The following is a 12,811-nucleotide window of genomic DNA, read 5'->3' on the forward strand; positions in this document are numbered from 1 at the left end:
GATAAGGAGTTGTCAGAGAAGCTTCAACTAATATCCCTACGACCAACCTGTCACAGCTATATTCTTGATGCTTGGCATTGTCGAAAGCACGACTGGGTCGTGTCCATAGATACAGAACAAAAAGACCTAACCACTGGGTCGCTTCTCTGGCAAACAAACTGATAGAACGAACGACCAGCCGTCTTGGGTATCAACCCTAAATTTGGGTTAGGACTGTATCTTGTGGAAGGCTGAAATTAATAAATTCATCAAAATAAAATGTTTAATGAAAACATGTAAATCATTATTTGAATATGTTGATAACCCATTGTATAAAAGTGATCGAAGCCAGTGTTTGGAGGATATATTGGCGCGGTCAATATATCCGCCAAACACCGGCTTCTCGGGCATTAGACATGAAATGAGTCTAAGCTATAAGAAGTTTGTTAATGGATATTTATATTTTGTGTTTTAAGTTATCATTTCAGTTTTACTTGGTGTTACCACTGTTACACACAGTATTGAGGATAAAAACCTGGACTATCACCTTTTGACATCATGTGCGCCCATGTTGAAAAATGAAAGAGCAAATAAATAAGTCTCGGAGCAATGAAAAATATTCAAGGTATATATGATAAGAATCGCTAGCAATGACAAAATACTTTCTTTTTTTCTTCCTAGGGGCACAGGTGCTCCCAAATTAAAATTCCAGATAGCGCACTAAAATATTTAGGAGCTTGTGCGGCCAAAGTGGTAGCACGGTAAAGCCCTGTGAGTGTATTTTTACGAAAAGTCTCGTAAGTAGACTGCTCAAGGTAAAAATCATGTCAGCCATACACAGGTCACAAAAATGCAGCTTATTCAAAGCTGAGAAGACAGTGCAGTGCCTTTGTTCTTATGGGCAAGACAACAGTAGTGGTCTAGCCTATATCAGCATAAATATAACAATGACATACAAAGGGATATAATGTATGAATGCGTCTGGGAAAATCCCTCCCTCCCCGTCTGATCAGACACAGTGCCTCTCTGGGCTCTTCATGCAACTCTCCCTATCACTGACTGATTGACAGCACATCAGAGGCAGGGAATACAAATTAGACTACTCTCTCCATTGACCTGCAACACATTTCTGTTTTAACTGAAAGACATTCATTTTTAATAGGGTTCTGCCGCAGGCAAGGCAACCCTTCTCCACTATGACCAAACAGCCGGTGACTTCTTTTTCAGCCACTGATATTGGAATTGAGTTTAATGGGCAATCTGAAATTGGTACATCAATTTGTTGACTTAAATGATATGTACCCATTGATTCTTGAAGAATATAACGTATAAATGCTTAATGAGCTTAGTTCAACTATCTTACTTACTCCATCAAAACACAAAATATAAGCTTATTTTACTCCATTGTTTGTAAACTATATAATTGTAAACAAACACTGTGTAGCTTCAAAACATGGTTACCTATAATATTGATGTCATGGATGGATATTCTTTGTATCCATAGCTCGGTCTCTGTGGACCTTGACGTTATTGATGGCATTAGACACTGGAGCCAGTTCAAGGACAGAGCCCCGTATTTACTCAAAAATGTTCCCACTCTTGACTCTGCAGTTACCGTCGGGTCTCATGGAGCTAAGAATTTCCTCATGAGAGAAGGGAGAGAGGTGGTGCAGTGTGTCTATGAAAGCTCGGTCTATGAGTTTGAAAGTGGTTCCATTTCTCAAGCCCCATCACTCAGTTCTTTACCAAAACAGTGGTGGGGTGCCCACTTAGAGGCAGTCAGCAGTTCAGACAACAACTAAGGTATTTCCTTGATTTCCTACTAGAGGTCGACCGATTAATCGGAATTGCCGATTAATTAGGGCCGATTTCAAGTTTTCATAACAATCGGGAAATCGGTTGGACTAGTAACCGAAAGGTTGCAAGTTCGAATCCCCGAGCTGACAAGGTACAATTCTGTTGTTCTGCCCCTGAACAAGGCAGTTAACCCACTGTTCCAAGGCAGTCATTGAAAATAAGAATTTGTTCTTAAAACCTTTTCTCAATAGGGGGGCGCCATTTCGACTTTGTAAAAAAACGTTCCCAAATTAAACTGCCTCGTACCCAATTCTTGCTCGTACAATATGCATATTATTATTACTATTGGATAGAAAACACTCTCTAGTTTCTAAAACCGTTTGAATTATATCTGTGAGTAAAACAGAACTCATTTTGCAGCAAACTTCCTGTCAGGAAGTGAGAAATCTGAAATCGGGCACTCTGTTCCAGGGTCAGTTTATTAATTTGCATGTAATCTATGGGTCGACATGCACTGCATACGCCTTCCCCTAGATGTCAYTAAYCAGTGAGAATTGGAATGGGGTGTCTYGGTAGATCTGAGGCCGTACAAAAGCTCTTGGAACCGGGTGTGCAGTCTTTTCAACGTTCGTCATGACGCAAGCCAGACCTCAGGATTGCATTCTGAAAAGCMCTCGTTATAGGCGTTAGATATATCCGGCTCTGATTTTATTCGATATAGGTGTTAAAAACATCATAATGTAGTTATTTTAAACCGAGTTATATCAGTTTATATCAGTATATTGCGATTTTCTGTATTTTATTTGTGCTGCGTTATGGTGAGTTGGACACGTCTTCGCCACATGGCTAATGTTTGCTGCTAATTCCAAAGTTGAAGACGACAATCTACAACCGAGCAACGGTTATTCTGGACAAAGGACAACTTGCACAAGATTCTGATGGAAGCTCATCAAATAGTAAGAACTATTTATGATATTAATTCGTTGTTCTGTTGAAAAATGTTAAACTATTATTCCGCCATTAATTTCGGTGCGGTCTCGCTTTAACGCACGCTGTATGTCGTAATAACGTTAATTTAAAAAATCTAACAGCGGTTGCATTAAGAACTAATGTATCTTTCATTTGCTGTCCAACCTGTATTTTTTAGTCAAGTTTATGATTAGTTATTGATTAGATTAGGTGCCTCTCCCAAGATTTCTCCCGACATTTTGTTTGCATTTTGGCTACTATTCACATTGTATAACCACGATTTGTGCCGCTAAATATGCGTTGAAACACATAACATAGAATGCCCACCCAGCTCACGTCCTGACCAACTAAACAAGACTGAACAAAGGAAATAAGGTCAGGAACGTGACACTCAGCGACTGTGAGACAGTATTGGGTAGGAAATAGAGGTCGACCGATTATGATTTTTCATCACCATACCGATTATTGGAGGACCAAAAAAGCCGATTCCGGGGCCTCCCGGGTGGCGCAGTGGTCTACGTTTCAAACGTTGAAAATAATAAATGTTTTGTTTTCGAAATTATAGTTTCTGGATTCGACCATATTAATGACCAAAGGCTCGTATTTCTGTGTGTTATTATGTTATAATTAAGTCTGATTTGATAGAGCAGTCTGACTGAGCGGTGGTAGGCAGCAGCAGGCTCGTAAGCATTCATTCAAACAGCACTTTCTAGCGTTTTTCCAGCAGCTCTTGACAATGCTTCAAGCATTGAGCTGTTTATGACTTCAAGCCTATCAACTCCCGAGATTAGGCTGCTGTAACTGATGTGAAATGGCTAGCTAGTTAGCGGGGTGTGCACTAATAGCATTTTCAATCGGTGACGTCACTCGCTCTGAGACTTGGAGTGGTTGTTCCCCTTGCTCTGCAAGGGCCGCGGCTTTTGTGGAGCGATGGGCAACGATGCTTCGAGGGTGGTTGTTGTCGATGTGTTCCTGGTTCGAGCCCAGGTAGGGGCGAGGAGAGGGACAGAAGCTGTACTGTTACACTGGCAATACTAAAGTGCCTATAAGAACATCCAATAGTCAAAGGTATATGAAATACAAATGGTATAGAGAGAAATAGTCCTATAATAACTACAACCTAAAACTTCTTACCTGGGAATATTGAAGACTCATGTTAAAAGGAACCACCAGCTTTCATATGTTCGCATGTTCTGAGCAAGGAACTTAAACGTTAGCTTTTTTTACATGGCACATATTGGAATTTTACTTTCTTCTCCAACACTTTGTTTTTGCATTATTTAAACCAAATTGAACATGTTTCATTATTTGAGGCTAAATTGATTTTATTGATGTATTATATTAAGTTAAAATAAGTGTTCATTCAGTATTGTTGTAATTGTCATTATTACAAATACCAATTATTATTATTTATTTTTTAAATCGGCCGATTAATCGGAATCGGCTTTTTTAAAAACATTTCTTATCACATTTTCTCCCCAATTTTTCATGGTATCCAATCGCTAGTAATTACTATCTTGTCTCATCGCTACAACTCCCGTACGGGCTCGGGAGAGACGAAAGTCGAAAGCCATGCGTCCTCCGAAGCACAACCCAACCAAGCCGCACTGCTTCTTAACACAGCGCGCCTCCAACCCGGAAGCCAGCCGCACCAATGTGTCGGAGGAAACACCATGTACCTGGCCCCCTTGGTTAGCGCGCACTGCGCCCGGCCCGCCACAGGAGTCGCTGGAGCGCGATGAGACAAGGATATCCCTACCGGCCAAACCCTCCCTAACCCGGACGACGCTATGACAATTGTGCGTCGCCCCACGGACATTCCGGTCGCGACAGAGCCTGGGCGCGAACCCAGAGACTCTGGTGGCGCAGCTAGCACTGCGATGCAGTGCCCTAGACCACTGCGCCACCCGGGAGGCCCCGGAATCGGCTTTTTTGGTCCTCCAATAATCGGTATCGGTGATGAAAAATCATAATCGGTCGACCTCTATTTCCTACCCAATACTGTCTCACAGTCGCTGAGTGTCACGTTCCTGACCTTATTTCCTTTGTTCAGTCTTGTTTAGTTGGTCAGGACGTGAGCTGGGTGGGCATTCTATGTTATGTGTTTCTATGTTGGGTTTATTGTTTGGCCTAATATGGTTCTCAATCAGGGGCAGGTGTTTGTCATTGTCTCTGATTGGGAACCATATTAAGGTTGACTGTTTTCACTGTTTGTTTGTGGGTGATTGTTCCTGTTCGTTGCGTTCATTGTCTCTATGTTCAGGTCTGTAGCGTCGTTAGTTTCATTTTCTGTTTATTGTTTTGTTCGTGTTGTTAAGTATTCCAATAAATATGGAAACGTACCACGCTGCAATTTGGTCCTCCTCTCTTCCACCTAACGACGAGCGTTACACTGAGGTCCCGTTGTGGTCAAGACTGGCAGGCAAGCAAGCATGCGGATGTGATACAGCTATTTATAAACCACTGTTCAAAGTAATTGCAATAATACACAGCTCTCCCGCTCCCTCTAACACCCAGCTCCCTCTCCACATAGGTTCTACAGCTGCACCATCGAGAGCATCCTGACCAGTTGAGTCACTGCCTGGTATGGCAACTGCTCGGCATCTGACCGTAAGGCGCTAGAGGGTAATGCGAACGGCCCAGTTTCCTGCCATCCAAGACCTATATAATAGGCAGTGTCAGAGGAAAGCCAATAAAATTGTCAGAGACTCCAGTCACCCAAGTTATAGACTTTTCTCTACTACCGCACAGCAAGCGGTACCGGAGTGCCAAGTCTAGGACCAAAAGGCTCCTCAACAGCTTCTACCCCCAAGCCATAAGACCGCTGAACAATTCATAAAATCATCACCGGACATTTTATGTTGACCCCCCTCCCTTTTGTACACTGCTGCTACTCGCTGTTTGTTTGTTACCTACGCATAGTCACTTCACCCCCACCTACATGTACAGATTACCTCAACTAGCCTGTACACCAACCAACTCGATATTGTTATTCTTATTGTGTTACTTTTTATTTTAGTCTACTTGGTAAATATTCTCTTCTTCTTGAACTGCACTGTCGGTTAAGGGTAAGTAAGCATTTCACGGTAAAGTCCACACTTCTTGTATTCGACGCATGTGACAAATAAAGATTGATTTGATTTGACATAACAACCACAGGTCTCTGCTGAGCCATGCATTGGATCCTTCTACAGTGGATGGCTCACTCTCATTAGCTGCAAAGTGCACAGGTGAGGGGGGACACTGCAGAAATAGTCTCCCTTTCCTGCAGAGCAGCCTACCTCATAAATGAACACTGAGCTTGAGCACAGGCTGGGCACAGGGAGAGAGAGTGAGAAAGACAGAGAAAGATGTCAATCTTCTGATGCTACCTGGCCAAAAGCAGTTAGACAGAATGTGCTATTAATATGACTACAGAATGACAGAAAGAACCACAAGTTTTCCATGTGTTTGTGGAGAATAGTTTGTTTTTGTACAGAGCCCAACCATATAGCCTACAATACCACTAAGAGCCTATGTTCGTCTTCATGTCATGTTTCCATACCTTATTGAGGAAAGCGGCTGCTGTCTCTTTCTTGGTGGCGGGGATCTTCTTCATCCCGTTCGGGGACTGAACCCGGATGATCTGTAAATTAGGAAAAATATTACATTTCTGCACATCATAATCTATCATTTCCATTATCTCCTAAATGTAGATTGCTTAACCAAACACATTGGAAAACCATATTGATCATGACTCATCACCAATGAAAAGATAACGCAAATTCTCAAAAAGTTCTACAGCTGCACCATTGAGAGCATCTTGACTGGCTGCATCCCCGCTAGGTACAGCAACTGCAAGGCACCCGACTGCAAGGCACTACAGAGGGTGGTGAGTACGGACCTCTATACCAGGCTGTCAGTGGAAGGGGGAAAGCAATTGTCAAAAACTCCAGCCACCCATGGCATAAACTGTTCATTCTCTCTGCTACCGCAATGCAAGCGGTACCAGCGCACCAAGTCTGGAACCAACAGGACCCTGAACAGCTGCTACCCACAAGCCATAAGACTGCTAAACAGCTCATCAAATGGCTACCCGGACTACCTGCATTGACCCTTTTTTGCACTAACTATGCACACACACTGGACTCTATCCACACATACTTATTACACTGACACCCCAACACACACTACATATGCCCACACACACACACGCTTACTCACGCCACAAGCACACTTTCACATACGCTGCTGTTGCTACTGTCTATCTATCCTGTCACCTAGTCACTTTACCCCTACGTTTATGTACACATAGCTACATTACCATGTACCCCTGCACATCGACTCAGTACTGGTACTCCTTGTATTCAGCCATGTTATTTTTAACTCATTATTGTCATTCACTTTGTATTTGTGTCACTATTTCTATGTTGTTGTTTTTACCTTTAACTCTATTGTTGGCAAACAACCTGTAAGTGAGCATTTCACTGGCAGTCTACACTTGTTTACAAAGCACGTGACAAATAAAATGTGATTTGACTCATCAGCTAATATTTTTAACACCCCAAACTGTCTCGCTGACATTTGTTGCAACCCACTGAAAACAGGACACTGCTGTAACTATTTAGCTAGATTTTTCTGCTAGAGCTGTCAGTGCCAGGGTCATGACAGTGCAGAAATGTGGGTGAGGGTGGAGGGTCGTTGGCACCCGTCGTTCATTGATGTAGTGACACAGTGGTTATAATTAACAAGCAATAATTTGGTTGTGATGGTGAATTACCTCGTTTAGTTAGCTAAGAATTGTAAAGGACATGATATGAGCAGCTTCTGTCATGGGCTGACTGGTTTTTAAATAATTACTGTAGGTACGTTAGCTCGCTGGATTGTTTAATCTCGAATGAACAGGGAAAACAACCCTAAACAGTATAACTTAGCAAGCTAACTAACGTTAATTATGTAGCTAGCAAGCCAGCCAACTCGTGACTAAGTAATTAGCTATCTAAAACTATTTTTAGGCACAAGTTGAAGACAAGGTCGCTATGAACACTGACTAGATAATGTCACTTTTAACAAAGTTAGCTAGCTACAGAAGCTATCACTTCTTTCTTGCAAAAAAACAATGGGGGCCAGGGAATGTTGATAAAACTTGTTAGCTGCTTAGGTAGGTAACGTTAGCTAACAACGTCAACAGCAATGTGCCTTTGTCAAAGTGAACGTCCACGCATTTTTCAAAACCAATAGTTACAAAGATAGTTAGCTCCCTAGCTAACACACGATTTAACAATTTTTCTAATAAATAGCTATGACAGGTTAACGTAAACTGAGCCACCGTAATGTAACATGTTGGCAAATTTGAAATAAAAGATGTCTGACTAACTAGCTAGGTAAGCTTGATAACAGAGGGAGTTAGCGGTTATCTAGGCCCTGTCAGTCTAGTGAGATGCTAACTATGTTAGCTAGCAAATGGCTAATTCTGCTGCCTCATCACTCCGCTGGTCAGACTTTGGTAACGTTAGCTAGCTGGCAATCAATCCTAAATATTTTAGCTTTAACTATAATGCGCTGTCATACTTACAATATTTTCTGCCATGATGTTCGGGTTTGTGGTCCCGATTTATTTCACTGTGTAGCAAAAGAGAACGATACCAACGATAAAATATTTACTGACTGGACAGAATCAACGGAACTCCATTCCACGACTCAAACACCGGGTGTTACACGCTAACAAGTCCGTGCCATAGTGCCCCTCCGCAACTGCCCGAGTGAAAGAGGCATCGATATAAAATCCTTCCGAGACTTTTGTTCTGCAGCATTTCCACAGGTTTTTGCTCCCTCGCAAAGAATTCTCAACTCCACGATACTCAAAGGAGTTGAGTTGCAAGGCGATGAATTTTGGCAGAGTGTAACGTTACCCTACCTCCGACTATAACGGGTCGGTATCAGTCGATACTTGTAAAAATGTCCATTCTTTCATACATTGTAGGGTGAATTCATATCAGAGTGGACATCTTATAAACTAAGACAGTTTAATCCTGAGGCGTTTATTTATTGGTCTGACAAGAGAAAATCTAAACTATTGTTACGACATTTTTTCTTCAGTTTTGATGTTAAGGTTATAAAACTCATACATAATGCACAGTGCCAAATTGTAAATGTGCCTACTATGTACTGGTGCATGAAAATACATTTTAAAAAGTTGCCAATATTATGTTTACATTTTGTAATTTAGTAATTTTTTTACTAAATAGGACAGCGTGGGTTAGCTAAAGTGGGGCAGTTTTATAGGCTTTTCCAATGGAGGAAAGATATCCAGTTTACAATAGGGACCACCCTGTACTTAGGTTAGGCAGGGCTCTGGTTCTTGTAGTGCTACAGTATATCCTGCAAAAAAAAATATGTAGTCCTGTTATTAGTCCTGTTATTTAATTAAGTGAATTCAGAAAAAGTGGGACACTTTTTGCATTTCCTTTTCTGTAACCTCTTTCCAACATATTAGCCTGACATGATACATTCCTGAAATTATCAGATGTTTCACAAATCACAAAATTGAATAGATTTGTAATTGTAATTGACTATAATAATGGTGCCCCAGTTTGTCTAACTTGCAGTCCCAGTCTACCAAATAACAACTGAAAATATTTTACTCAATGTACACAAATGGTTGTGTCATGCCTCCTGTGAATATGATATCAACATTTGTTTTTTGTGTGTGATTAGGAAACATCTTGAGGATTCCCGAAATGTATCATGTGTTGGTTGGGCTAATATGTTGGATAGATGTCGAAAGAGGTTACAGAAGACAGAAATGGGAAATGTGTCCCACTTATTCCAAATTCTCCCTACTGTGTAAATGTTATTTTCTTGGGGTGCTGCAATCCATAGTTTGTGATAAACACGTAAATCGATGTGACTTCAGTCAAATTGCACAATTTTATTTTTAACGACCGATTGCAGCTCCCAAAGAAAAGAACGGTGTTACACAGAACACTGCCTGGACACATTACAAGGTACTGTATATTCATGAAAAAATGGACATCGACTGATACCGACTCAATATAGTCAGAGGTACTGTAAATTAGCCCTCCAACTGCTTTTAAATGCTAGTAAAAAATGCATGCTCTTCAACTGATTGTTTCCTGCACCCGCCCGCCTCCTTCACTCATGCTGCCAAACATACCTTCGTAAAACTGACTATCCTACCGATCCTTGACTTTGGCGATGTAATTTACAAAATAGCCTCCAACACTACTCAGCAAACTGGATGTAGTCTATCACAGTGCCATCAGTTTTGTTACCAAAGCCCCATATACTACCCACCACTGAGACCTGTATGCTCTCGTTGGCTGGCCCTCACTACATATTCGTCGCCAAACCCACTGGCTCCAGGTCATCTATAAGTCTTTGCTCTGTAAAGCCCCGCCTTATCTCGGCTCACTGGTCACCCTAGCAACACCCAACCGTAGCAAGCGCTCCAGCAGGTATATTTCACATGACAAACCACAAATCTTAGGAACTCTTCACAAAGGGCCTTTTACTTAAGAAAGGAGTATCCCTTAGCCAGATTGCATTCGCTATAAATTATCGCTCAGTCTCGTTCCTGGTACTTCATAGTACCAAAACATTACCTCATCCAAGGCATAACTCAATTGTCAAATCTATATTCTCCCATCTCAAGTAAACCCCCTCTTCTCCCCACTCCTGGACAAGCTCACTGAGGGGAGTGACTTGCGCACAGACATTGTGGAGCCAAGAGATAATTGGTTCCCCCTTAATCACGCCATCCCTTCACATGGTTTAACAGATACATTTACATATGATGACAATGTTCCATTCTGACCTCTCCCCTCTCTGGGCCCCAAGTGACTGAGCCCTAGCTGAGAAGGGAAAAGTGCAACTGCCAACAGTATATCCAAAGGGATACATTCTAATGACAAGTATCTCACATAAGCATATGATGTAAATAAAACATCTTATTTATCTATGTTACCCAACTAATTCTGATTCATCCTCCACATTGGTACATCCATTTTTGGACTTATAAATTATATATATACAGTACAGTACCAGTCAACAGTTTGGACACACCTACTCATTCCAGGGGTTTTCTTTATTTTGACTATTTTCCACATTGTAGAATAATAGTGAAGACATCAAAACTATGAAATAACACATATGGAATCCTGTAGTAACCAAAAAAGTGTTAAACAAATTAAAATATATTTTATATTTAAGATTCTTCAAAGTAGCCACCCTTTTCTTGAAGTGCAGTCGCAAAAACCATCAAGCGCTATGATGAAACTGGCACTCATGAGGACCGCCACAGGACAGGAAGACCCAGAGTTACCTCTGCTGCAGAGGATAAGTTCATTAGAGTTAACTGCACCTCATATTGCGGCCCAAATAAATGCTTCACAGAATTCAAGTAACAGACACATCTCAACATCAACTGTTCAGAGGAGACTGCGTGAATCAGGCCTTCATGTTCGAATTGCTGCAAAGAAACCACTACTAAAGGACACCAATAATAAGAAGAGACTTGCTTGGGCCAATAAACATGAGCAATGGACATTAGACCAGATGAAATCTATCCTTTGGTCTGATGAGTCCAAATTTGATATGTTTGGTTGCAACAGCCGTGTCTTTGAGAGGCGCAGAGTAGGTAAACGGATGATCTCTGCATGTGTGGTTCCCAATGTGAAGCATGGAGGAGGATGTGTGATAGCGTGGGGGTGCTTTGCTGGTGACACTGTCTGTGATTTATTTAGAATTCAAGGCACACTTAACCAGCATGGAGACCACAGCATTCTGCATCGATATACCATCCCATCTGGTTTGCTACCATCCCATCTGGTTTGCGCTTAGTGGGACTATCATTTGTTTTTCAACAGGACAATGACCCAAAACACACCTGAGGCTGTGTAAGGGCTATTTGACCAAGAAGGAGAGTGATGGAGTGCTTCATCAATTGACCTGGCCTCCACAATCACTCGACCTCAATCCAACTGAGATGGTTTGGGATGAGTTGGACCGCAGAGTGAAGGAAAAGCAGCCAACAAGTACTCAGCATATGTGGGAACTCATTCAAGACTGTTGGAAAAGCATTCCTCATGAAGCTGGTTGAGAGAATGCCAAGATTGTGCAAAGCTGTCATAAAGGCAAAGGGTGGCTACTTTAAAAAATCTAAAATCTAAAATATATTTCTTCAATACTTTTTTGGTTACTACATGATTCCATATATGATATTTCATAGTTTTGATGTCTTCACTATTATACTACAATGTAGGAAAAATTATAATAATAAAAACCCTTGAATGAGTAGGTGTGTCCAAACTTTTGACTGGTACTGTGTATATATATAAGTTATATTCTTCAAGAATCAATGTGTATATATATATATATATACACATTGATTCTTGAAGAAAGTGTTGGTGACACTTTGATATGCAGCTGTTTAAAGGGCAAATCCACAGATGAAACAATAACAAAACAGTCGCCCCGCCTCTGTTTTGGTAAAAAGCTGAGGGATGAGCCTGGAGAAATGTAACCACTCTCAGATTAATAGACAGAGCTATGGATGCTAAGGACTGACCATCCATGATATTTAAATTATTGTTTTAACCATGTTATGAGGCTATACATTTACACTGTTTACAAACATTGTAGAAAAAACAAGCTTATATTTTGGGTTCTCATGGAGTGTGAGAGTTGAACTAAGCTCGAAGAATATATCTTATAAATGCCTCATGAGCTTAGTTGAACTGTATATACTGTATATATATACCCAAAATATAAGCTTGTTTTTCTACAATGTTTGTAAACAGTGTAAATGTAGCATTAGTACTGGAGTGATATATGTGCAGATGATGATGTGCAAGTAGAGATACTGGGGTGCAAAAGAGCAAGAGGGTAAGTAATAATATGGGGATGAGGTAGTCAGGTGTGCTATTAACATCACTTTGTCGGGCAAAGACTCAACATCAAAACTATATGTATATATATATATATATATATATATATATATATATATATATATATATATATATATATATATACACATTGATTATTGAAGAATATAACTTATAAATGC

At 40.9% G+C, this 12,811-nt stretch overlaps 1 protein-coding gene across 1 annotated transcript in view; it reads right to left on the minus strand.

The window, feature by feature from the left end:
* The window catches only part of nploc4 (NPL4 homolog, ubiquitin recognition factor), a 50,093-nt gene extending 41,611 nt beyond the window's left edge, over window positions 1-8,482 (minus strand). Inside the window, exons 1-2 of the mRNA XM_024007493.2 lie at window positions 8,300-8,482; window positions 6,290-6,370 (exon numbers count right to left, since the gene is read on the minus strand). Coding sequence (XP_023863261.1) covers window positions 6,290-6,370; window positions 8,300-8,314 — 96 coding nt within the window. The 5' untranslated portion in view covers window positions 8,315-8,482. The remainder of the gene's footprint in view (window positions 1-6,289; window positions 6,371-8,299) is intronic.
* Between the last annotated feature and the right edge of the window lie 4,329 nt (window positions 8,483-12,811).

The sequence above is a fragment of the Salvelinus sp. IW2-2015 genome, linkage group LG18 (genome assembly GCF_002910315.2).
Source record: "Salvelinus sp. IW2-2015 linkage group LG18, ASM291031v2, whole genome shotgun sequence".
Classification (NCBI taxonomy): Eukaryota; Metazoa; Chordata; class Actinopteri; order Salmoniformes; family Salmonidae; genus Salvelinus; species Salvelinus sp. IW2-2015.